We start from the raw sequence: 23824 nt of genomic DNA on the forward strand, positions 1-23824 counted from the left end.
GAGAGGAATATAAGATGGGAGGAGACAGCTCTCACACACCGTCTCATTCTGAAATTCCTGGAGGCAGGATCACCATTTCAGACTGAGGTAGAGGTAAGAGCCAGTGACTGGTTGTTTTGCTTTTCTGACCTTCAGGTTGAACTCCAAGATCTGTCTCTGGGTTTTTATTAATTGTGCTGCAGAGCAGTTGGCATTTTCCACTCATGACCCTTAACAGAGAAATATCCTAAGTGTTTGTGTATTGGTCAGGGGGGTTAGCACAAAAGAGAGGCCTGTCTCTGGATGGCCCTTTACTGTCCTCGTTTCCAAGAATGGCTGTGGCAAGCAGAGCAGCTAATCTCACTTGGCAGGAGAGAAGGAAGCCCACGGGAGCTTGAGGTCACTGAGCACTGGGACAGCCAGGACATTGAAATAGCTGCCTTCCTTTTGTGGGTCCTTTGAGAAAACCTGGACGGAATTGAAAACAAGGGGTAACAGACTCTGCTGGCTAGGTTTACGTCAACCTGACGCACACTAGAGTTATCTGAAAGGAGGGAACCTCAGGTGAGAAGATGCCTACATATGCTCCAGTTATAACACGTTTTCTTAATTAGTGATTGATGGGGGAGGGCTCAGCCCATTGTGGGTGGTGCCATCCTTGGGCTGGCGGTCCTGGGTTCTATAAGAAAGCAGGCTGAGCAAGCCATGGTGAGCAAGCCAGTAAGCAACAGCAAACTCCCTGATCCTTTGGCTCTTAAAAACTTTCTGCCCACTCTTCTGCTGTGATCCCTGGACCTTGGACGCTGGAACTGTGTTGTAAATGTATCATTTGGGACTGGGCTCCAGAACTCTGCGTTTGGATTGGTTTTAGTTTTCTGTAATGGTCTCCATCTATTGCAAAGAGACGTTTCCTTGGTGAGGGGTAGTGACTCCACTTCCCAGGCCGCATCCCAAAGAAGGATCCCCCTTGTTTACTTAGTAACTTTGCCACATATCCAGCTGTTAACACCAGAAACCTGGTGCCATTTCTCTGCTGTGCCCCTCTTCCAAGAATCAGATGTTCAACCAGGCATCAGCTGAACTGTGGAATGTTCCTGGGATTGTTGGGTTAGCAGGAGCCTAGTAGTTTCGCTCATACTTAAATGTTTCCTGTTTCTAATTCTTCTTTCATTTAGTCTCCAATTAGTCCTGTTAACAAAATTCTGATAAAATTTAACACACCCAGTGGTTAGATTGTGGGTTTAGTTTGGTAATCCTAAGTAGCATATATAATTCCTCTCTGTCCCTGTGGTTTGAAAGAGAATGGCCTCCACAGACTCATACATGTGAGTACTTGATCACCAGAGAATAGAACTGTTTGATAGAACTAGAAACTAGGGGGTAAGGTTTTGTGGGAGGAAGTATGTCACGGGGGTTTCCAAAGTCTATGCCAATGCCAGCCTCCCCTCCCCACTTCTCTTCCTCCCCCTCCCCCCACTTCTCTCTCAGCTATTGCTCCAGCCATAGAGAGAACGATGCCATGTTCTCCACCATGATAATAATGTACTAAACCTCTAAAACTGTAAGCAAGCTCCCAATTAAATGCTTTCTTTTATGTGATTTGCCTTGGTCAAGGTGTCTCTTTATATCAACAGTGTAAGCGTTACAGCTAAGAAAGGATTTTGTGGCCCGATGTTGGTGAGCTGTTTTTTGTTTTTGTTTTCCTGTAGGATGGGTCTGGACCATTCTCTTGCCTCAAGGGAGTAGAAATGACTGTGAATGCCCTTAGAGTAGTGGGGAGGGGGAGCATAGGGCCTGGCCACTTGTATGCCTCAAGAGGCTGGGAATGGCCATTAGAGAAGTCAGGGTGGGGGTGTTATGCCCAAATCTGTGAAGTCCCCCAAAAGCCAACAAGGAGACTGAGTCCCATATGTAAAATCAAAGAGCCTTTATTTTATGCAAGTTCGCAAACTCAGTCTCTCTGCATGTCCAATGTATACTAGTAAAGATGGGGGTGAGGGGTTTCTGAGGTTCAGGACCCCTGATTGACTGACATTTGTCTAGGGGTGTCCCAGTGAGTGTGTGCTGGCAGGTGATCCTATCTACAGCAGTTGGAATGTTAGGCATTTTCTTTGGATGGTCTATTCTTGGGTGGTGCTCAGGTAATCTTAGTTTATGGTCCTTTCTGCAACCAGGCATTGCTTCAGGGTAAACTATTGAGACTCAGGTGATTATGGTTGGGAGTAAAGAACTTCCTTTGGGTGATCTGTTCATATTTAGCTTATCATGGCTGGCTCCTACAGGGGCTAGCTGTTCAAGCCTGCAGGGGCTTATTAATAGAACAGTGGCTAAGGCAGAAGTTGGTTCCAAGGTCTGAGGTATTGTTGTGAGGGGCCTGACCACGCTGTTTCTTGTAAAAATATGGGAGACTTTGGGACTTTGGAATAGAAAAGCTGTTGGACACTTAAAGTGAGGCTTAATGGACCATTCTAGTAGGAGCATGAAAAATAGTACTGAGGACGATTTGAACTGTGGGGGCCCAGTTCAAGAAGTTTCAAGATGGGAGAATATCAGTAAGTGGCTAGAGACCATTCTTGTGATATGTTAGCAAAGAATGTGGCTACATTTTGCCCTTGTCTTAAAAATCTGCCTGAGTGCCCATCAAAATCCCAGCAAAATTCTTCAAAGACCTCGAAAGAACGGCACTCAACTTCATTTGGAAAAGCAAAAAACCCAGGATAGCCAAAACAATTCTGTACAATAAAAGAACTTCTGGAGGCATCACAATCCCTGACTTCAAACTCTACTACAGAGCTACAGTACTGAAAACAGCCTGGTATTGGCATAAGAACAGACAGGAGGACCAATGGAACCAAATAGAAGATCTAGATATAAATCCACACATCTTCGAACACCTGATCTTTGACAAAGAAGCAAAAAAATATCAAATGGAAAACAGAAAGCATATTTAACAAGTGGTGCTGGAATAACTGGATATCAACATGTAGAAGAATGAAAATAAACCCATATCTCTCACCATGCACAAAACTCAAGTCCAAATGGATCAGAGACCTCAACATAAAGCCAGTCACACTAAACCTTATAGAAGAGAAAGTGGGAAGTACACTTGAAAGCATCGGCACAGGGAACCACTTTCTAAATATAACCCCAGCAGCACAGACACTGAGAGAAACAATAAATGGGACCTCTAAAACTAAAAAGCTTCTGTAAAGCAAAGGACATGGTCAACACGATAAAACAACAGCCTACAGAATGGGAAAAGATCTTCACTAACCCCATATCAGACAGAGGTCTGATCTCCAAAATATACAAGGAACTCAAGAAATTGGACACCAGAAGAATCACATAATCCAATAAAAAAAAATGGAGTACAGACCTAAACAGAGAACTCTCAACAGAGGAAGCTAAAATGGTTGAAAGACACTTAAGGAAATGTTCAACATCCTTAGTCATCAGAGAAATGCAAGTCAAAACAACTCTGAGATTCCATCTTACACCTGTAAGAATGGCCAAAATCAAAAACACTAATGACAACTTATGCTGGAGAGGTTGTGGGGAAAAGAGAACACTTCTGCATTGCTGGTGGGAGTGCAAGCTGGTACAGCCCCTTTGGATGTCAGTGTGGCAATTTCTCAGGAAATTAGGAAACAACCTTCCTCAAGACCCAATAATACCACTATTGGGTATCTATCCAAAGGATGCTCAATTGTGCCACAAGGACATGTGCTCAACTGTGTTCATAGCAGCTTTATTTGTCATATCCCCAACCTGGAAACAACCTAAATGCCCCACGATTGAAGAATGGAGTACTATTCAACAGAAAAAAAAATGACAGCTTGAATTTTCAGGAAAATGGATGGAGCTAGAAAACATTAGTTTGAATGAGGTAACCCAGACACAGAAAGACAATTATCATATGTACTCACTCATAAGTGTTTTTTTTTTTTTTTTTTGGTTTTTCGAGACAGGGTTTCTCTGTGGTTTTGGAGCCTGTCCTGGAACTAGCTCTTGTAGACCAGGCTGGCCTCGAACTCACAGAGATCCACCTGCCTCTGCCTCCCGAGTGCTGGGATTAAAGGCGTGCGCCACCACTGCCCGGCCCATAAGTGGTTTTTAAACATAAAGCAAAGAAAGCCAGCCTACAAACCACAATCCCAGAAGAACTTAGACAACAATGCGGACACTAAGAGAAACTTACATAGATCTAATCTACATGGGAAGTAGAAAGTAGAAAAAGACAAGATTTCCTGAGTAAATTGGGAGCATGGGGACCTTCAGGGAGGATTGAAGGGGAGAGGCAGGGAGGGGAGCAGAAAAAAATTTAGAGCTCAATAAATATATAAAAAAAAATCTTCCTGAGGCTAAATTGAGTTTTGTGTGATAGGATATTTGTACACTGTGAAAATGTATTGCTGTGATTGGTGTAATAAAAAGCTGAATGACCACTAGCCAGGAGGTATAGGCTGGTCTTAAGGGCAGAGAGAGAATTCTGGAAAGAAGAAGGTGGAGTCTCCAGCCAGACATGGAGGAAGCAGCATGAGCAGACAGAGAGATGAGGTAATGAGCCACATGACCGAATATAGATTGTAAGTTGGTTCATTTAAGTTAAAGGAGCTAGTGGGACAAGCCTAAGCCAAGGCTGAGCTTTCATAATTAATAATAAGTCTCTGTGTCATTATTTGGGAGCTGGCTGTTGGGACAGAGGAAGACTCGTCACAGTTTTGGCAGAGGGAATTTCAAGACAACCTCGTATTAACTTTGTCGTGTGGAATTTAGTGGTCATTCTTATGCTGATCTATAATGAAAAGAAAGAAACTGGAAAAACAGAAACGCAAAATATAAAGTGTGTGAGATGAAAAGGTTGGAGCCAAGCCAGGGCTCAGAAAGATAACAAGTTTAAAGAAAAGTCTGATGCTAAATTCCTTAAGGGGAGTGGTGACCTCAAAGCAAGACCTCATGAGTTAAAGTAAAGCTCAAGCAGTGAAGGAATTCTGAAAGATGATACAAATGTTACTGAAAGAGGGGCCAAGTTCAGCCCTGTCAAGCAGTGGCACCTGGCAGCTTCTAACACGTGGTTCCGGATTTTGAATGAAGGCTACAAAGAGGTTGTGGAATACCTCTCTGCATCTGAGGAAAGCCACCGAGGCCAGGTGTGCTTCACGGGTGATCCTGAATGAAGGCCCAGAGAGGCCATTGTGTGAAGCTGTGAAGGTGAAGCCTGGGTTGCATTGGAGACCCCAAAATGTTGGAGAGAACAGAGTCACAGGAAACCTGTCAAGGACAGCTACAGGCCAGGTAGGGAACCAGCCCAAGAGAAGTGTGTTACAGTCTACAAAGCTGAAAGGAATTGGAGATAGGAAGACAGGTCAAGACAGGGCAAAGTTTCCTCCATCTTGTATTCTTGTTGAGGCCATTTCAAGTTTTACTAAAATTTGATCTCCTTGATGGAGCATCCTATGGGAAATTATCCAACTCTGTTCCAGGAACCCAAGGTCAGGGTGTCCTAGCTAACTTATATTCTGTTAAACTGTTTGTCCCCACTCCCCCAAGCTGTCAAATGAGATGCCAGGTTGTGTCTTCTGCCTTTAAAAGCTCATGTTCTGGACACTCAGAACCATATCTAGGTCCCTGAATACCTGGATGTGCTCCCATCCAGTTGGAATAAAGACTTTCGACTGGTTAAACCATATCTAAACACCCAGACAGAGAGATGCAGAATTTGGAGTTTTCCCAGGTGGTTTTCAGTCTTGCTTTGGTCCAGTATTATGCTTCTATTGCTCCTTTTAGAATGGTAACGTGTATTCTGTGTATGTTGGAAGTATATGTTCTGCTTTTTGATTTTTGTTTTACATGGGGTTGCAATTAAGAGATTGCCAAGACTCTCAGAAGAGACTGGACTTTTAAACAGTGTTGCTACTGTGGTAGACTATGGGGACTTTTGAAGTTGGACTGAATGCATTTTGTTGTTGTTGTTGTTATAATATGGCTACAAACCTATGGGGATCTCTGAGTGGAATGTGGTAGTTTGAATATGGATGGCCCTCCTGGGCTCATATATTCGAATGCTTGGTCCACTGGGGAGTGGAACTGTTTGACAGGATTGGAAGAATTAGGAGGTGCGGCCTTGTTGAAGGAAATATGCCACGGGGGATAGGCTTTGCGGTTTCCAAAGCCCGTGCCAGGCCCAGTCTCTTTCTCTCTCAGCCTGTGGATCCAGGACGTAGCTTGCAGCTACTGTTCCAGAATCACACATACCTCTGTGATTTCCATAGTGATGATGACGGACTAAACCTCCAAAAACTGTAAGCAAGCCCCCAATGAAATACTTTCTAAGAATTGCCTTGGTCATGGTGTCTCTTCACAGCAATAGAATAATGACTAAGACACTCCTCCAACCCCAACCAAAATCCACCTTTCTGGTGACCTACTCTCTTAGCTCTCTGCTTTCTGCCATGTGGCAGCTAGTTCTCCGGACACCCCGACCCAAATGGGTTTTTAAATTGTATGGTACGTGTTTATTTCACCTAGCCATTCTTGAGATGGTGAAGTGCACTGGGGACTGGTTAGGAAGATTTTATCAACAATATTCTCTTGTCACACAGTATTTCTCTGCATTCAGGTAGTGGCAGTCCCCAAATCATGCCATGGTTCTGCTTCATTCTCGACAGAATTGTTCAGGATCAAAACACCATAGCTGGAAACATTTTCTTTATTTCCTATTTTGTTTGGGGAGAGGACACAACTGCACTTTATCCACGAATCAGATCTTTTTCTCTCCTTCCGTATGCTGCTCCCACCAGCGTTTCTGGCTGACTTTGCTTTCTCCTTAATTTTCTTTACCACCCCCCCCCCCCACCCCCATTCCGCTCCACTTTCTGTGACCTCTTTTAGGTCATGTTTTGTCAGTCTGATGGGGATTTTATTTAGGGATTATTTTCATCCTACCCAAAGCATATAAACCATGCTGAAGCCTGTCATTTGTCAAAAGGAGGTCTGAATCTGAAGCTAAAATAACATGTAATACAACCATGTATAATTTGAATGGTATTTCAGTTCTGTTTTGCACAGTAACTGAACTTTCTCCCCCTCAGTTTTTTTTCATAAACACCTATTTGTCAGGAATTTTCTATTTCAAAGTTTTCATTTCCTATGATGGGGGCTTGTTTTGTGAGTATCTTGGGAGAAAAGACACATCTTCATACTTTAACACTAGACAACCCATAAGGACTACTAAAGTATTTCTGTTTGCCCTAGGTCCTTCCCTCCAAAAAGGAAATAAACAAACAAAAAACTTAGTAGTAAATTGTGTGTTGTTTCTTTAACTCCAGCCCCAGGTAAAGAATGGGAATTTTTCTACATGCTTTCGTTCCTAGCGACAACAATAACAGTTCAGTGTCCTTGGTGGCATCATAGACAGGGCAGACAGTTGTTTCGATAGCAGATGTAGAAATGAAAATAATAGTAAAAAATACTGAACTGGCCGGATTCAAGAATGCCACATGTCCAACCCCAGCTGTGGGAAGATGCTCTTGATCTGGGAAGATGGCTCAAAAGGTAAAATCTCTTGCTCTGCAGGCATAAGTTCAAATCCCCAATGACCATGTAAAAAGTTGGGTATGGTTGTGTGTGTTGGTTCTAGTTCTGGGCGGTGGACAAGTGGATCCTGGGAGGTTGGCCAGCCAGCTTAGCCACAAGAGGGGGCTTCGATTGATTTAGTGAGAGACCCTGTCTCAAGGCAATAAGATGAAGAAGACACCTGGAGTCCTGCTGTGGGTGCTGCATGCACACACACAGGTGCAGACACACACAGGTGCTCACACCCACCTTCCCACTCACACACACAACAACAACGACAACAAATACATGACATTCTTTCTTCACACCCAACTCTAAGCTCAGGTAAAAGTCTGAGAATCTGTAAAGCCACATGGAGTCAAGGTCTCTGTTTCTTAGACTGGTATAGTGTAACGGGTAATACAACCCTTAGAGTCAAGAAGAATAAGCACCCAAGAAATGTCACAGAAGAAGGATGTCTTAGTCAGTGTTCCGTTGCTGTAAGCAGATACCATGACTATGGCAACTCTTATAAAAGAAAGCATTTATTGGGGCTGGCTGACAGTTACATAGGTTTAGTCCATTCTCACCATTGCGGTGAGCATCTTGGCACACAGGCAGACGTGGTGCTAGAGAAGAAGCCGAGAGTTCTACTTCCAAATCCGCAGACAGCAAGAATAGAAAGACAGCGGGCCTGGCTTGGGCTTTGAGCCCCTAAAGTCACCTCCAGTGACAACACGTACTGCAACAAGGCAACAAGTAATCGCTCTCAGGTAGTGCCACTCGCTGATGACCAAGCATTCACACAGAGAAGCCTCTGGGGACCATCTTTATTCTAACCGCGACTAGGGATATGTGATCTATGCCGTTAGGAGATAGAAAATGAGAGAGTATGAAGACTGGAGAGAGGGCGTGCATTCAACAAAGTATCATACTTCAGTAAAGAGACTCAAGAATGCAAATGACCACGAACAAGAAATCCATGCTGCCCAAAGTAGAAATTGAACGCATGCGTGTGTGTGTGTGTGTGTGTGTGTGTGTGTGCGCGCGCGCGCGTGCGCGTGCACATACATACTCAGGAGGAACAGAATTAGCTCTCTTTCCACCACCTCAGATGACAGCACTGTTAATGTGTAGCAGGCGACCTAACTAGTAGCTTGTATTTAGAGTGTGTATACAAGTCTGTCACCAGCTACTTAGTGTTGCCCAAAAAGAACAAAAGGGATTTCCACTGCTCTTGGCAGAGCTGCTGCCATAAAAGTTATTCAAGATGATTCTGTCCATTATGATGTGAATAGATGCGTTTATGAATTCAGATGTCTGTTTACAAAAGCAATCAAGCGCAGTGACTAAACATTGTCTGCTATATAATACTGGCCCCAGTATTTAGTAGGCTGTGTAATCAAATGGTCACGTTAATAGCCTCATAGGTTGGGATAAGGACTAAGTAATAATGTCTAAAACACCTGGAAGAGCATTTGGTACAGAGTAAGTGCCTTTTTAATTAAAATTTATTTGTTTTATGTGCATTGGTATTTTGCCTGAACATATGTTTGTGTGAGAGTGTCAGATCTTGGAGTTACAGACAGTTTTAGCTGCCATGTGGATGCTGGGAATTGAATCTAGAACCTCTAGGAAGAGCAGTCAGTGCCCTTAACCCCTGAGCCATCTCTCCAGCCCAGAGTAAGTGCTCTTAATATTATTCTGACTTTTCGCCAGTTCACTGAGCAAATTAATCTCGAGTCTTAGAGACGCTGGAGGATTTCTACAAGATGTGTATCAGAGTAAAGTTTATTAAGAAAAATGGGGGGGGGATGGAGAGAGGGTCCAGGCAATTAAAGTCTATGTTGTTCATGCCAGAGGACCAGGGTTCAGTTCCCAGCGCCCACATGGTGGCTCACAACCATGTGTATCTACAGTTCCAGGAGATCTGATGCCTTCTTCTGACCTCAGGCACCAGACACACACTGCTATCACTTTTATTATGTTTAGGGCTGAGTATAAGTTAGGGTGTTAACTGAGGACAGTGTTTACATGTTAGAGTGTGGATAGAAACTAGTAAATCCTCATCACTTTCTTCCGGAGACAGAGTTTACTCTGTGAAGCCTCGGCTGTCCTGGAATTCACTCCGTAGACCAAGCTGGTCTCGAACTCAAAAATCTGTCTGCCTCTGCCTTCCTAGTGCTAGAATTAAAGGCATGAACTACCTCAACGCACTCCTTCAGACTCTTTTTCAAAGGTACAGTTGTATTTTTACGTTATCTTTTTTTTACATTATATATCATATCTTATTTAATCTAGTTGTGGCAAATTAAGAGCTGGTAGGATGGGAAGGACCGGCTGAAGCTTTTAATACTAGAAAACCTCAGATCACCAATTAGGCGTATCATCAATAACAATATTTTGAAATTTGTATCACTCTGGAAGAAAACGAGTGCATGACTTCTTGAATTTCTTCATCAGATAACTTAGACCTGCTATGATATGAACACAAGCTGTTATTGTCAATCAAATTTTTAGATTAAAAACTTGTCAGATACAATTCTTTTTCTTAGGAGGAGTTTAAACCCCAGCTCCACGCCCAGCCTGGAGGTGGAGCTGCCTGGCAACCCCTAGCCTGGAAGGTTCCAGTTAGGGTTAGTCGGACGCAGGCTGCCGAAGCCACTGCGTGCTGCCGAAGCCACTGCGTGCTGCCGAGGCGCCGAGCGTTGCCGAGGACTGACGAGGACCGCCGAGTGTTTCCGAGGGCCTCCGAGCGCTGACGAACCTGTCTGAGAGCTGACCTGGGTAGAGCGCCATGGGTCCGGTGGTTGAGCGGCCGGCGGCTGAGGCGGGCACGAGCGGCGTCGCCGAGCTGGAGCGGCTGAAGCAGCGCGCCGCGGAGCGCATCGACGAGGCGGCCGAGCGCCTAGGCGCGCTGAGCCGCGCCATCTGGAGCGCGCCCGAGCTGGCCTACGAGGAGCAGCGCGCGCACGGCGAGCTCACGAGTTTCTTCGAGCGCGAGCCTCCGGCGGGGTCGTGGGCTGTGCAGCCGCACTTCCGGCTCCCCACCGCCTTCCGTGCCGAGTGGGCGCCGCCGGAGGCCGCCACGGGGCCCGGCGCGCTGCAGCTGGCCTTCCTGTGCGAGTACGACGCGCTGCCCGCCCTGGGCCACGCCTGCGGTCACAACCTCATCGCGGAGGTCGGGGTGGCTGCTGCTCTGGGCCTGCGGGCTGCCCTCGAGGGCGTCGCCGCGCCACCGCCTGTCAAGGTGAGCCACACGGGGCTGCAGCGGTGTCTGTGCGGACCCAGCTCGGAGCACCGCCCCGGTTGTTTTTGGTGGCACACAGCTGCAGTTTGCTGACTAGGCTGTGCGAGCTCTGGACAAAGTAAAATTTTGTAGACTCAAGAAAGAAAAGAAAAAAGAAGAAAAAAAAGGATTTTGATTTGAGTAATTGGTATTTGCATAGTAAATCTTAGTCTTTGGAACTACCAGACTACCAAACTTCTGCAAGAGTAGAAATAACGAAGAAGCGAATAAATATTTATTACGTAGATGGGGTCATATTTAAGTGTTGATCTTTATCTCACAATTACAAGAGGCGTCTTGGTTCTTGAAGCAGAATGTCATGCCGGTCTGCCCTCTTACTCCTCAGATGGTATAGTTAGTTATTCATTCTGTGAGCCAAGAACCGGCTGTCACTCAGCCGGGTCCCCCACACCACCTCCATGGCCAGTAATCCTCTATTGGCTTAATCTCTTGTGGCTCTTTTCTTTAGCTACCTTCTCTTTTATGCCTCTGGGTTTTTGTCTTGTTGGGGAGGGTTTGAGACCCTGGGCCGACTTAGAAAAAAGTTCGCAGCAGTCATAAGGCCCGTTAGGTTCGGAGTAGGAGCAGCTCAGTCGCCAGGCGTGGTGGTGCAAGCTATACGGACCTCTGAGTTAAGCCTGGTTTACAGATGAGCTCCAGGACATGGGGAGAGACTGTCTCAACCCTTCCCCCTACCCCAAAGCAGCTCAATTTAAGAATTTCGATACTTTATAAATTTAAAAATAAATACAACCAGATTTGAGAAATATGCCAACTTCAAATGGTTGTTCTCAGCAAGGTTCCTCTCCTATCAGAAAATTGTAAGTGGATTCCCTTTGCTCATAAAGCCTTTTTTTTTAAAAAAAAATCAACTTGTTTCATTGTATTTTTATACATGGTCTTGAGAATACATTCATTTTATGAAGATAATTTGTCTTTGCTTAAAAAAATTGCTTGAAGAAGTTAATTTACATATCAAAGTAAAATGTTTATTCTGTAAAGTTCTCTTTTGTTTGATTAGGTGTTTGGTGACCATTAAATCTTCCTGGTTGAACTGGTGGAATCGAATTAGTAAGTTTGTGTAATAGCTGGCGGTTTCTAACCATGGTACTGAGATTGTTTAATGCTCAACAATGAAGGCTTAATGAGCTAGGCCTTTCTAAGTTTGCCAGTAAGGAGTGAGAGTTAGCTGAAGCCAGGGCAGCTATCTAAGATAATTGCAGTCAGGAAGCCTAAACCTCCCGGAACCGGTCCAGACTGCTCACCAACCTCACAGGGATGTTGTGAGGGGAGGGTCACAGGTCACATGCAAGCTCCTTACCAGTCAAGCTATGACTAACTATCTACCTATCACATAGTATGCTAACAGGCTTAGCTTGAAGAGACTGTAACAGATGAGTCCTAGCTAATGTTGAAGAACCTATGCACATAGAATCCTTTTTTTTTTTGTCTTTGCTATAACTTAGTTAAAATTGAGTTATAAAATTGGGGAAATTTTCCTGTAGCATTTCTAGCATGCATTTATACCAGATTACTATAATGATACAAATTGAACTTTGTGATATTTACTGTGTGTGAGAAAATAACTTCTCTTAAGGGTTTAAGGACTTAAGTATATACATTCTAAGTATGCACTATATAATGTTTTTTCTGTTACGAGTCTCTTTGTGCTAACATATATATTTCCTTATAGGTCATTGTCTTGGGAACCCCTGCAGAGGAAGAAGGTGGTGGCAAAATCGATTTAATTGAAGCAGGTGCTTTTAAAGATCTCGATGTTGTTTTTATGGCTCATCCATCTCAAGAGGATGCCGCCTATCTACTGGACGTGGCCGAGCATGAGTGAGTAGTCACATTGAAGATACATTCTTGGTGGACAGCAGACTGAAGAGTACTCAAAACTAGGGCAGCGAGATGGATTAGTGGGTAAAAGCACTCATCAGGTGAGCATGGCAACCCAAGTTCTATTGTCAGAGCCCACCTCGGGTTAAGAGCTGTCCTTTGGTCTCCGCGGGTACCCCATTGCATGCTTAGCCCACTCCCCCATCAACACAGACAGAATTTAAAAAAGAAAAGGAAAGGGAGCCAGACTCTTAACACTCTGCATTTATACATTTAAAAAGTGAAATGACCTGAGCGTGATGCGACTCACCTGTGATCTCACCTGTGGACTGAGCAATAATGATGTGACGTTTGTCCTACATTGGCAATCGTGATTTGTTATCATGGTCATAGTCGAACTATTAAAGGGGTATTAAACAGGGGTACCAAACACAGTGTTCTCTTTTAAGTTCAGTCTGGTTTTTGGAATACAGTTGTCCCTTCATAAGGAGTTGTCTGTACAAGGGATGGTTTACTGGACCTGGGAAGAAAGCCCTTCTCCATACTGTTTTTAGCTTGGTTTTATGGAACTGGAGGAGGTTAGTCTTTTATATGTAGAAGGACGTGGCATTGGACCACAGACGACAGTGAGAGTAGTTGTGGTGTGGTCAGTGGTCCAGGCCCTAGGAGCCCCTGCTAGACTGTGTCGGCTGATTTCTGTGTGGCGGAGACTCTGGGGAGTGGCAGTAGAACTTCCCTGCAGAGTCGTTGAGCCTACCAGACCTTGTTTTCAGAGGGCAGTAATCTTGTCGTTGTGCTATCTTTCTTCATTATCAATTTAGAATTAGTACTGTGAGAGTAGAAACATTTCACTTTGTGTGGAGGGGGTGGAGATAGTTTTATCTGTATTTCTGGAAAATAATAGAGATTACAAATCTTTGCCTGCACTTCTGGCTGGAGGGAGCCTGCAAGCTGTAGGCAGGTTTCCTAGACTGTTAGGATTAGATATAGGTTTTATTGTCTTGATATTAAAGTCAATCCACTTGGCTCCACACACCCCACCCCCTCAGTTATGGTCTGATGTATAGCCCCAGGCTTGCCTGGAATCCACTGTGTAACTGAGGCTTTCCTTGAATTTCCTATTCTTCTGCCTCTGTTACCCCATGCTGGTACTGCAGAGTGAACCTGCATGTCCTGTTTGTATGGTGCTGGGGAATGAATGAGCCTCAGACATTATATATGCTAGAATAAACACTGCCATCTGAGCTATGCTCCCAGACCAGCTTTACTTTGTTTTTTCATTTAAGCAATCTTATGTAGCCTAGGCTAACCTCATATTTGCTGTATAGCTGGGGATGATCTTGAACTTCTGATCCTCTTGCCTCCTAGTGCTGGGATAACAGGTTTACACCACTGTGCCAGAGATTGAGCCCTGGGCTGCAAGTGTTCTACCAGCTGAGTTATATCTTTGTTAATACCTACACTACACTACACTACACACACACACCACATCCTGGGGTTTCTTATGTTAATGATGATGGGGGAAGTAATTTCCAGTGATTTCTCCTTCTATTTCCTAGTGTTACTGTGAAATACTATGGGAAGGCGTCTCACGCTGCTGCTTACCCTTGGGAGGGAGTGAATGCCTTAGATGCTGCAGTCCTTGCCTATAACAACCTCTCTGCATTAAGACAACAGATGAAACCAACCTGGAGACTTCATGGTATATGTGCCAAATGTTTGTATAGTAAATTATATCTCAGTGCAGTGAAATTGTTTAATACTAGATTTTTTTTATTTTAAATCGGGGGTTGGAAGCCAGGCAGTGGTGGTGAAAACCTTTAATCTCAGCAGGCCGAGGCAGGTGGATCTCTGAGTTCAAAGTCAATGTGGTCTACAGAGTGAGTTCCAGGACAGCCCGGGCTACACAGAGAAACCCTTTCTTGAAAAACAACAAAAATTGGGAGCTGGTGATGTAGTTCAGTTGTTAGAATGCTCACCTAGGATGCAGTGTGCATTGGGTATGATTCCCAGCACTACGTAAAACCTGGCATGTGTCATACCTGGAATTCCAGTACTTGGAACCACATCATCCTCAGCTACAGGTGGATATGAGGGCAGCTTAGGATAACTGAGATCCTTTCTCAAAAGAGAAAAAAATAGCAGTTGCTAGTTGTATTTACTCAGGGACTAGTATAGTACACTCTTCGAATTCTGTGTGTATAAATATAGTAGCATGGTCTTCTCTTAGGGGTACACATTTCCTCCTTCCCAGTCTGAGCTACCATACTGATTTAAAATTTTCTTTCTTTTCCTCCCTTCCTCCTTCCCTTTCTCAGTTTATTTCTTTATAATCTAGTAAATCTCTATTCTTTACCCATTTTTGCTATATGTAAAATCGTTTTGTAATTGTGCTTTTGCTACTTTCTTGTCTTAATTTTTTCCTGGTGTGGGTAGCAGTTGGTCTGAGATAGGCTCTCACTGTGTAGTCTAGGGCGCCCTTATATTCAGGCAGCCCTGCGTTAGCAGCCTGTACACGTACTGCATACTGGCCTAGCCCATCTCACTGCTTACCTTAATTCCCTCCAAAGGGATTAGAGTGGAAAATTGTGAATTAGCTAATGGAGAATTCAGTTTCTCTGTATTTCTTTCTCTCTCTCTCTCTCTCCCTCTCTCCCTCTCCCCCCCCACACGTTTAAGAAGAGGTCTCCTATAGCCCAGGCTATAACCAAGGATTACCTTGAACTCATGATATTCTTGCTTCTTCAAGTATTAGGATTATAGAGTTTCACAATTATCTGGAATTAGTTTGTATATATCTGTTTTAGTTACTGGTAGAAACAAATAAATCTTGATTTTGTGTTGTCCCAAATGTGTGTTTTGATAGTTTGTAGTATTTAGGAGTCTTTGTTCAGTTTTTGTTTTTATACACGATTACAGCCAAAAGGCTGAGAAGTGATTGTAGAAGTGTAGTAGATTGGTGTGAAAATTATTTCTCCACTGCTAAGTGTCATTTAAAATATTGGTAAGATTTTTCAAATAGGATGACGGTTACAGAGCCTCATGCAACTGTAAAAGATTATGTCAAAAGTTTATCAAATCACAACTATAATAAAGCCTACTGAGATAAATTTCCTTCAGAAAGTTTAAAACTACTGCCAGGTTGGGCAGTGGTGGCACACGCCTTTAATCTCAGCACTCGGGGAGGCAGAGGCAGGTGGAGGAGCTCTTTTGAGTTTGAGGCCAGCCTGGTCTACAGAGTGAATTCCAGGACAGCTGGAGATACATAGAGAAACCCTGTCTCAAACAACAACAAAGATACTACTGTCTGTTTTGTGGCTATAAAAGTCTGTGTTTCTTTATAATTTAGATTATCATCTTTCTCTCTTCACCTCTTTTTTTTCTTTCTTTCCAGTTCTTGGAATTAAACCCGACTCACACGCATGATAGGGAAGTGCTCTGTCTTTGAACTTTACCCTCAGCCCAGATTGTGATTCCTTAGAATAAAGTACATATAGACGATTTCCCCTTATTATCTGGGAAATAACTCCTCTCTGTGGAAGTGTTGTACAGTGTATCAATTATGTATAAATTAATTTCCTTTTTGTAAGGGCTACAAAACTTTCTTTAAACAGATCATCAAATTTAACCTCAGTAATGTGGTTCTTTTATAGGTATAATAAAAAATGGTGGTGTAAAGCCCAACATCATCCCCTCTTACTCTGAATTAATCTATTATTTCCGTGCACCCTCAATGAAAGAGCTTCAGGTTCTGACCAAAAGGGCAGAAGATTCCTTCAGAGCTGCTGCTTTGGCTACAGGCTGCACAGTAAGAGCTTTTCAGAGTGAATTATGGTCAGTTACAGTGGACCGTGCTGTTTGCGCTGCTGCATTAAACCCTGCTTTGCTTCTATTCCGTGCAGTGGTTTTTGTTTGGGCCGGTGGTGGTGCTGGGAATCTGTCTCAGGGCCTTGCCCTCACTGGTGATGTCTTAAACCTGTAAAATGAGTTGGCTAGATTTTTAATGTGAAATTTTTTAATGAACATTTAATATTTAATTAATTTTTAATTTAATATTTAATTCTTGTGCATTTTCTTAAGTGTCTGCAATAGAGAAAACTACAAGTCACCTTACTTAGACAGTAGCTAGAGGGCTTAGCAAATCACTGTGCTAGAATCCCTGCCTCTTACATCACTTTGTGTAGTTCTCACATAGGGCACTTTATGACAGTATCTGTGTGTCTCTTTGGCAAAGCATTGGGCTAAGTGTGTGTTTGGCTTGCTGGGATGGAAGTTAACACAGACTCAGAACAAAGGAGATTTTGTTGACTAGAATCGTAACTCAGAAACATTTCAGTATCAGCTGTTGGGGCTGCAACAGGGGATGAAGTTCAGATATTGCAGTCGGGTTGGAGAGATAAGATCTTAGATGTTGTTTTTAGAGAGAAACAAGCTCCTGTGTCTCGGCCATGAGAAACAGTATCTCTGGGGCTGTTTCTCTCTCTCAAAAATAGGGGTAATATTGAAATCTCCCCAGGTTTCTGGAGGGAGACAAATGAAATAGCATCTGTGAAGAGGCCCAGCCCAGCCTTCCTGGGTCTGTCCTTGGCCTGGCAGTGCACGGCTTGTTTGCATGGTAGGAGTGTCTCTGCAGTTATCGTTGTAGTCTGTACTTCCTGTCTCAGAAGCAGACACTGTTGGGAGGAACAGAGCAGGTAAAGTTTCAGGGTGGGAACTATAGCTTAGCCTGACAAGCACAAGCCCCTGGGTTCCATTCCCAGTTGGTGGGATGGAAGGAGAAGGTTTCCTGGAAGACTGCAGACTAATTGAGCTTTGAAGGATAATCATACTCCAGATATATGAACAACAGAGAGATCTAGATAAATACATGGCTAAGTGTGGCAGTGAGGACATATCCTCTTAGGCTATTGGCAAAGAGATTTAGTGTGCAACTGTAAAGCTTCCACAACCTAGGAAAGCTAAACACTTATTCCCTTATAACTGTAAATAATTTAAATATTTTTAAAGTTAGATATGTAAACTATCTTTAGTTAATATCAGGATATTCCCTAAGCTAAGGAGTTAAGGGCTGGAGAGATGACTCAGCAAAACACTTACATTGCAAGCTGAGGACCTGGTTTGATCTCTAGAACCAGCGGCAGCTGTGGTATAGTGCACTTGCAATCCCAGCTCTGAGAGGCAGAGATAGGCAGATTTCTGTGCTCACTAGCCAGCCAGCCTTCCTTGCTTGGTGAGCTCCAGGCGAAAGGAGAGGGAGACTCTATCTCAAAACCCAAAGAGGATGGGCTCCCGATGAATGTCACCTAAGCTTGTCCTTTTGTCTTTCACATGCAGCCAAAAAATAATAGGATTTACGGTTGGATTTAAATCTATATTTAAGTAGTCTTTTACTAGTTTATATTTTGGCTGATGTGTAAAATTTAATTGGGTTGCCATTATTTATTCCTATCTTAGATGTTGCCAAGAATAGAAGAAATTTGATCTCTGCTGTTTGGTAATTAGTTTTTGCTTATTGAAAATAAACTGTTAAGTGCGCTTATGCACTCATGTAAACCTGCTTCTGTGTCTTCATGTACTCAATCTATAAGCAAGGCTCATTGTGAGCCTGCCTCCCTAAGTGTCTGTAATCTCTGAGGGTCCCTTTGAAACGAGGCTGTGACATCAGGGACAGTTCCGTGTTAAGTGTGTTGAGTTGTTTAGATGCTCCGCCTTCTCCTTTTTGGAGACTGAAGTATAAGCAGTGTCCATCAGAGTGGTTTGGATTACCTGCATCAGAATTGCCTGGAGGTTCAGGTTTTAAAATGGAAGTTTCTGGGTACTCACGATGACCTTTTTAGGTGACTGAAGTTGATTCTTGCTGGCCAGGATGGAGTTTAGTGACAGTCTATGGTGTGGTGCTTTTGTAACAGAGGAAATGGGGCATTAGGAGCTCTAACTTGATAACGCACTGTTTGTTGGGTTTTATAACTGGGATGAAAAGTGCCCGTTCTGAAACTTTTTCTGTTGGAAACCATCACTGTTTTGGACTTCGTGAATTTGAGTTTTTAATCCCTAGCTCTGTTTTGTCATTTTTTATTAGGTGGAAATTAAAAGTGAAGCACATGATTATTACAATGTTCTTCCCAATAAGACACTGTGCAGTGCATATGTGGAGAATGGGAAGAAACTGGGCATAGACTTCATCTCAGAAGATGCAGTATTGAATGGCCCTTCAGGTACCTAAGCCGCCGTAGAGTGAGCTGTTTGAACAGGAGAAATGCCAGCTTAGGTTGGGCAGTCTTCAGGAGTAAGGAAGAGCTGCTGGTGTGTCTGCTTCAGGCAGGGCCTTGGTGTAGCCCAGGCTGGCCTCAAACTCCGCACATAGCTGACACTGACTTGATCTTGACCCTCCTGCCTCTGCTCCCCAAATTCAGGGATTATAAACCCGTGCTACCACACCTCGGGTTTATTGGATGCTGGGGATTGAACCCAGGTTTCGTGTATGTTAAGCAGGCACACTGCCAACTATAATAATGAGTATTTTGCCTGCATAGGTATGTGCATACCATCAGCTTACCTGGTGCCCTTGAAGGCCAGCAGAAGGCATTGTATTCTCTGGAACTGGAGTTACAGGCAATTAGGAGCTACCATGTGGGTGTTGAAGCCCAAGCCTGGGTATTCTGCAAAAGCAGAAAATGCTCTTAACTGCTGGGCCATCTTTCCATCTCCATGATGATATTTTTTTTAATTGTTTTGATTGAGCAATTATTTTTCTCTGCTCCCCTCCCTACAGTCTCCTCTGCTACCCTTTCCGTAATCCTCACACTCCCAATTTACTCAGGAGAGCTTGTCTTTTTCTCCTTCCCATGTAGATTAGATCCGTGTATGTCTCTCTTAGGGTCCTCATTGTTGTCTAAGCTCTCTGGGATTGTGATTTGTAGGCTGGTTTTTCTTTGCTTTATGTCTAAAAGCCACTTATGAGTGAGTACATACGATATTTGTCTTTCTAGGCCTGGGTTACCCCACTCAATATGATGTTTTCTAGATCCATCCATCCATTTGCCTGCAAATTTCAAGATGTCATTATTTTTTTCTGCTGTGTAGTACTCCATTGTGTAAATGTACCACATTTTCCTTATCCATTCTTTGGTTAAGGGACATTTAGGTTGTTTTTCCAGGTTATGACTATGACAAATAATGCTGCTATGAACATAGTTGAGCATATTTCTTTGTGGTACAATTGAGCATCCTTTGGGTATAAACCCAAGAGTGATATTGCTGGGTCTTGAGGAAGGTTGTTTCCTAATTTCTGAGAAATTGCCATACTGATATCCAAAAGGGCTGTACCAGTGTGCACTCCCACCAGCAATGGAGGTGTGTTGCCTTTACCCCACAACCTCTCCATTATAAGTTGACATCAGTGATTTTGATCTTAGCCATTTCCTGATGATATTTTTAATGATATTCCTTTACACTTAGGTTGAAAAGAAACTAATAAATGGTTCAATGAGTGTAGAGTGTTAAAATAGCAACATTGTTTTTAAAAAATGTTCATTCTGCTAGGCATATTTTTGTAGTAGGCATTTACTTTTGGACTGCCAACCAGCTCCCATATAAAGATACGGAGACTTATTATTAATTACAAATGCTTGGCCTTAGCTTAGGCTTGTCCCACTAACACTCCTCGTTGGAGGAGGCTGCTCATTCATTTCATCCTTTCCTTCCTTGTTTTGTTCCAAGGCTCTACTGATTTTGGAAATGTCAGCTTTGTGGTTCCTGGGATTCACCCTTATTTTTACATTGGGACCGATGCCTTGAATCATACGGAACAGTACACGCAAGCTGCAGGTGAGCACGAGGCGTGAACACACGGCTCTCCCTCTAACATCGCTCAGAAGTAGGAGAGGCAGTTTCAGGAGGTAATATGTGGAATTAATGAATGCATCGTAGTATAGGGAAAGGTATTTAATTTGTTTTCTCTACCTTCTAGGATCACAAGAAGCTCAGCTGTACACCTTGCGTACAGCCAAAGCTCTGGCCATGACTGCACTGGACGCCATCTTTAAACCTGAGTTGCTGGAGGGAATCAGAGAAGAGTTTAAATCGAAGCTTCAAGAAGAACAGCTTTTAAACACACCAGCGTAGAAGGAATGCTAGGGACTGCTCAGGAAGCATTAAGTTTTGTTTGTTTTACCGCTAATACTTTTTCAATGCAAGAGAGCATACTTGTTTCTCAGTTGTGGTGAGGACAGACTATAGTGAAGGCCCTAATGGAGTTTGTGATCCTTCAGACATTGGTCTGTGATGACATGTGAGTCTATAACATGGTAGTGCCTTTTGTATAGCTTTACAAATCCCACAGGTTTCAACACGTAACACTTGTGAACTGTGTTCAGAGAAGTGATATCTTCTCAGCAGTTCAAAGTTGGGGGAGTTTAAGTCTAACTGTATCTGGTTTGATCTCGAGAAAAACTTAAACAGGTGCCTGTAGGACACACCTAGAATCTCCAGTACAAAGAATTACTTTTCTTTAACATTGTTTTAAAAAAGAAAATGTTCTTTATTTGCATGTAATTACCCCAAGAAGTGGCATAGGAGCAGTGTAACAGCCAGCAACAGAAGTGACAGAAAAGCAGGGTGGGGAGGCTGCCATGTGAGAGAGGAGGTCAGACTGGGTGTGTACTGGTCTCCAGTGTCCTGCACTGTGCCCACCACCCAGCAGCCTCCCGCCCCACAGAAGCCCCCTAAGCCCCTGCTGGCCCAGTGGCAGTAAACGTGGAAAGGCGGCCTCTTATCCCCATGCTGTGACTTAACTAAGTTTCTGGCCTTCTCTCTGGACTTTCTCTTTGCCTTCTCAGCTTGCTTTCTGCCTTTGTGTCACCAGAGCATTCTGGAAAAGCCAGGATTTTACCTAGAAATTTGAGACATTCAGTGGTTGTCAGTAAAATCACTGGAAAAGAGGGAGAAAGTCACATAAAACCACCAGTATCTCATGATTCTTACTTGGCATAAATTTCTCTGTTTCAGACAAGTGTTTCCTTCTGCTCCGCCCTCCTCCCTTTCTTTTTTTTTCTTTTTTTTTTTTTTTTTTTGGTTTTTTCGAGACAGGGTTTCTCTGTGGTTTTGGAGCCTGTCCTGGAACTAGCTCTGTAGACCAGGCTGGTCTCGAACTCACAGAGATCCGCCTGCCTCTGCCTCCCGAGTGCTGGCATTAAAGGCGTGCGCCACCACCGCCCGGCTCCTCCTCCCTTTGTAGCTGCAGTCTTGCTGCCCATCAGGTACTGGGGCCGTAGGGATGAGCATGCACTCCTGCCGTGTAGAGTGAGCTTCTGCACATGATTAGAGATCTGAACCGCTGGTGAGACAAACCCTTAGGCACAAGAGAGAGAGCTTGGGTGTGGGACCCAAATAGAGCTGAACTCCTTTATGCATCACGTGCACTGCCGTGTACACATAGCTGGAAGTGTCCAGTGCTTTTAGTGTGCCTGAGATTTAACAGACCTCTTTGTCCAGGCCAGTTGTGCAGTTATCTGCCTGCTCATACCACTAAAAAGGTTTGAATTTTGAAGCATTTTGGATTTGAGGTCAGGTGTGTTCAACTTGTACTATTACTAATAAGTTGCTATGTATTCTATGACTGTAGCTAATATTTAGCTTGCCTCAAAATTTTTAAACTGATTTTTAGTCTTAATAAATTCTCTTTATTGAATGAACTACACAGGAAATTTTTTTAACTTTTTCTGTCTGTAGCATAAATGCTAAGAGTATTTAAGGTAGACATTGCATGTTTTTATGAGGATGTATAAACATGAAGGGGTCCCCACACTCTCCCAGGGTGTTCAATGGTATAGTTCCATTGGTTTAGAAAAAAAACTGTACAGTATTCTTTAAAAAGAATAGCTGTCTTTGTAACATTTTTTAAAAGAAAAAACCTCTCTGATGGTTTTTATGTCTTGTATTTCTGACTTTTTACTTGAAGCAATCTTCTGAAACATGTCCCAAATCATCAGAGTAAGTTTTGATGGGAATTATAATCTTTGTGCCAGTTAGCAACTGTGGTCATTTGTGAGATAGGATAAACTCACTACTTTAGGCTCTGTGATCTAATGACAGACATATGCTACCTCAGGTAAGGAACCGGTGACAGACCACAGAAAGGACACCATCAAAGTCAGGGAACCGGTGACAGACCACAGAAAGGACACCATCAAAGTCAGGGAACCGGTGACAGACCACAGAAAGGACACCATCAAAGTCAGGGAACCGGTGACAGACCACAGAAAGGACACCATCAAAGTCAGGGAACCGGTGACAGACCACAGAAAGGACACCATCAAAGTCGGGGCTGGGTGTTGCCTGGTGGGAAATTTTCTTTGGACCCGGTAGCTGTGGTCACTAGGGGTTCTGGATATTGGGAGCTGACTCTTAAGACTGGGGACAGGCTAGGGGTCTGAAGAGGTATGCCTTCAGGCCCTGAGGCTCAGGGAATGCCTGCTGGTGTTGGAGGCTGGGATACTAGGATGAATTGGGGAAAGAAGGTTGGAGATAGTCTTTGTGGTCCTTGGAGATGGAGTTGGAGAGGAAAGGGAGACAGCAGCAGATGTTCTGCTACAGAGTTGGGGATGAGACTGAGGGGGCTGGGTATGGAGAGGCAGAAGGAGAGATCTGAAGTCAGCCTGCTTCCCTGAAAGGAGTGGCCTTTGAGTTAGCAGGGGATGTATGCCAGCTGGAGTTAGGTTAGGGTGAAGGGCAGGGGGCAGGGAAGGTTGTAGCAGGATTTCTGTGGCAGAGCTTGGGATCAGACTGGGGAGCTGGGTCTCAAGAAACAGAGGGAGATGAGACCTGCAGTCTGCTTACCTGCAGGGAGTCCCTCCAAACACTTAAGAAATGAATAGGATGCAGAAGGATCTTTGCTGTTGAAAAAAGGAGGTAAATGGGTGCTGGGGATTTGAACTCAGATCCATACACTTACACAGCAAGTTCTCTACTCTAGGCAGGGTTCTCTAGAGTAACGGAACAGAATGTGCATAATTAAATGGGACCACTAGGGTGGCTTATTATACAACAGGGGTGAGCAAGCTGTCAGTGGTCGTGTATAAGCTAGAGAGGCTAGGAACCTGATTGCTGCTCAGTCCATAAACCAGACGTCTCTGGAGTCCCAGCCTGGCACTGATGGCCTAG

At 43.8% G+C, this 23824-nt stretch overlaps 1 protein-coding gene across 1 annotated transcript; it reads left to right on the plus strand.

The window, feature by feature from the left end:
- The first annotated feature begins 10113 nt into the window (after positions 1-10113).
- On the plus strand, positions 10114-22361 carry Pm20d2 (peptidase M20 domain containing 2). Its single transcript, XM_041667831.1, has 7 exons — positions 10114-10783; positions 12516-12664; positions 14224-14366; positions 16318-16472; positions 18744-18879; positions 20384-20491; positions 20634-22361. Exons 1-7 carry the CDS (start codon positions 10331-10333, stop codon positions 20786-20788), a joined length of 1299 nt encoding a protein of 432 aa, XP_041523765.1. The 5' UTR covers positions 10114-10330; the 3' UTR covers positions 20789-22361.
- Positions 22362-23824: the final 1463 nt, after the last annotated feature.

Source organism: Microtus oregoni, unplaced genomic scaffold (genome assembly GCF_018167655.1).
Source record: "Microtus oregoni isolate MIOR12 unplaced genomic scaffold, Mior012 000017F_ref0000208, whole genome shotgun sequence".
Classification (NCBI taxonomy): domain Eukaryota; kingdom Metazoa; phylum Chordata; class Mammalia; order Rodentia; family Cricetidae; genus Microtus; species Microtus oregoni.

Excerpts from the sequence above, each read along its gene's own strand:
- Pm20d2 (XM_041667831.1), top strand. The coding sequence starts at position 10,331 with ATGGGTCCGGTGGTTGAGCGGCCGGCGGCTGAGGCGGGCACGAGCGGC. Across the intron at positions 10,784-12,515 it reads CCGCGCCACCGCCTGTCAAG|GTCATTGTCTTGGGAACCCC; the intron begins GTGAGCCACACG and ends ATTTCCTTATAG. Across the intron at positions 16,473-18,743 it reads CTTTGGCTACAGGCTGCACA|GTGGAAATTAAAAGTGAAGC; the intron begins GTAAGAGCTTTT and ends ATTTTTTATTAG.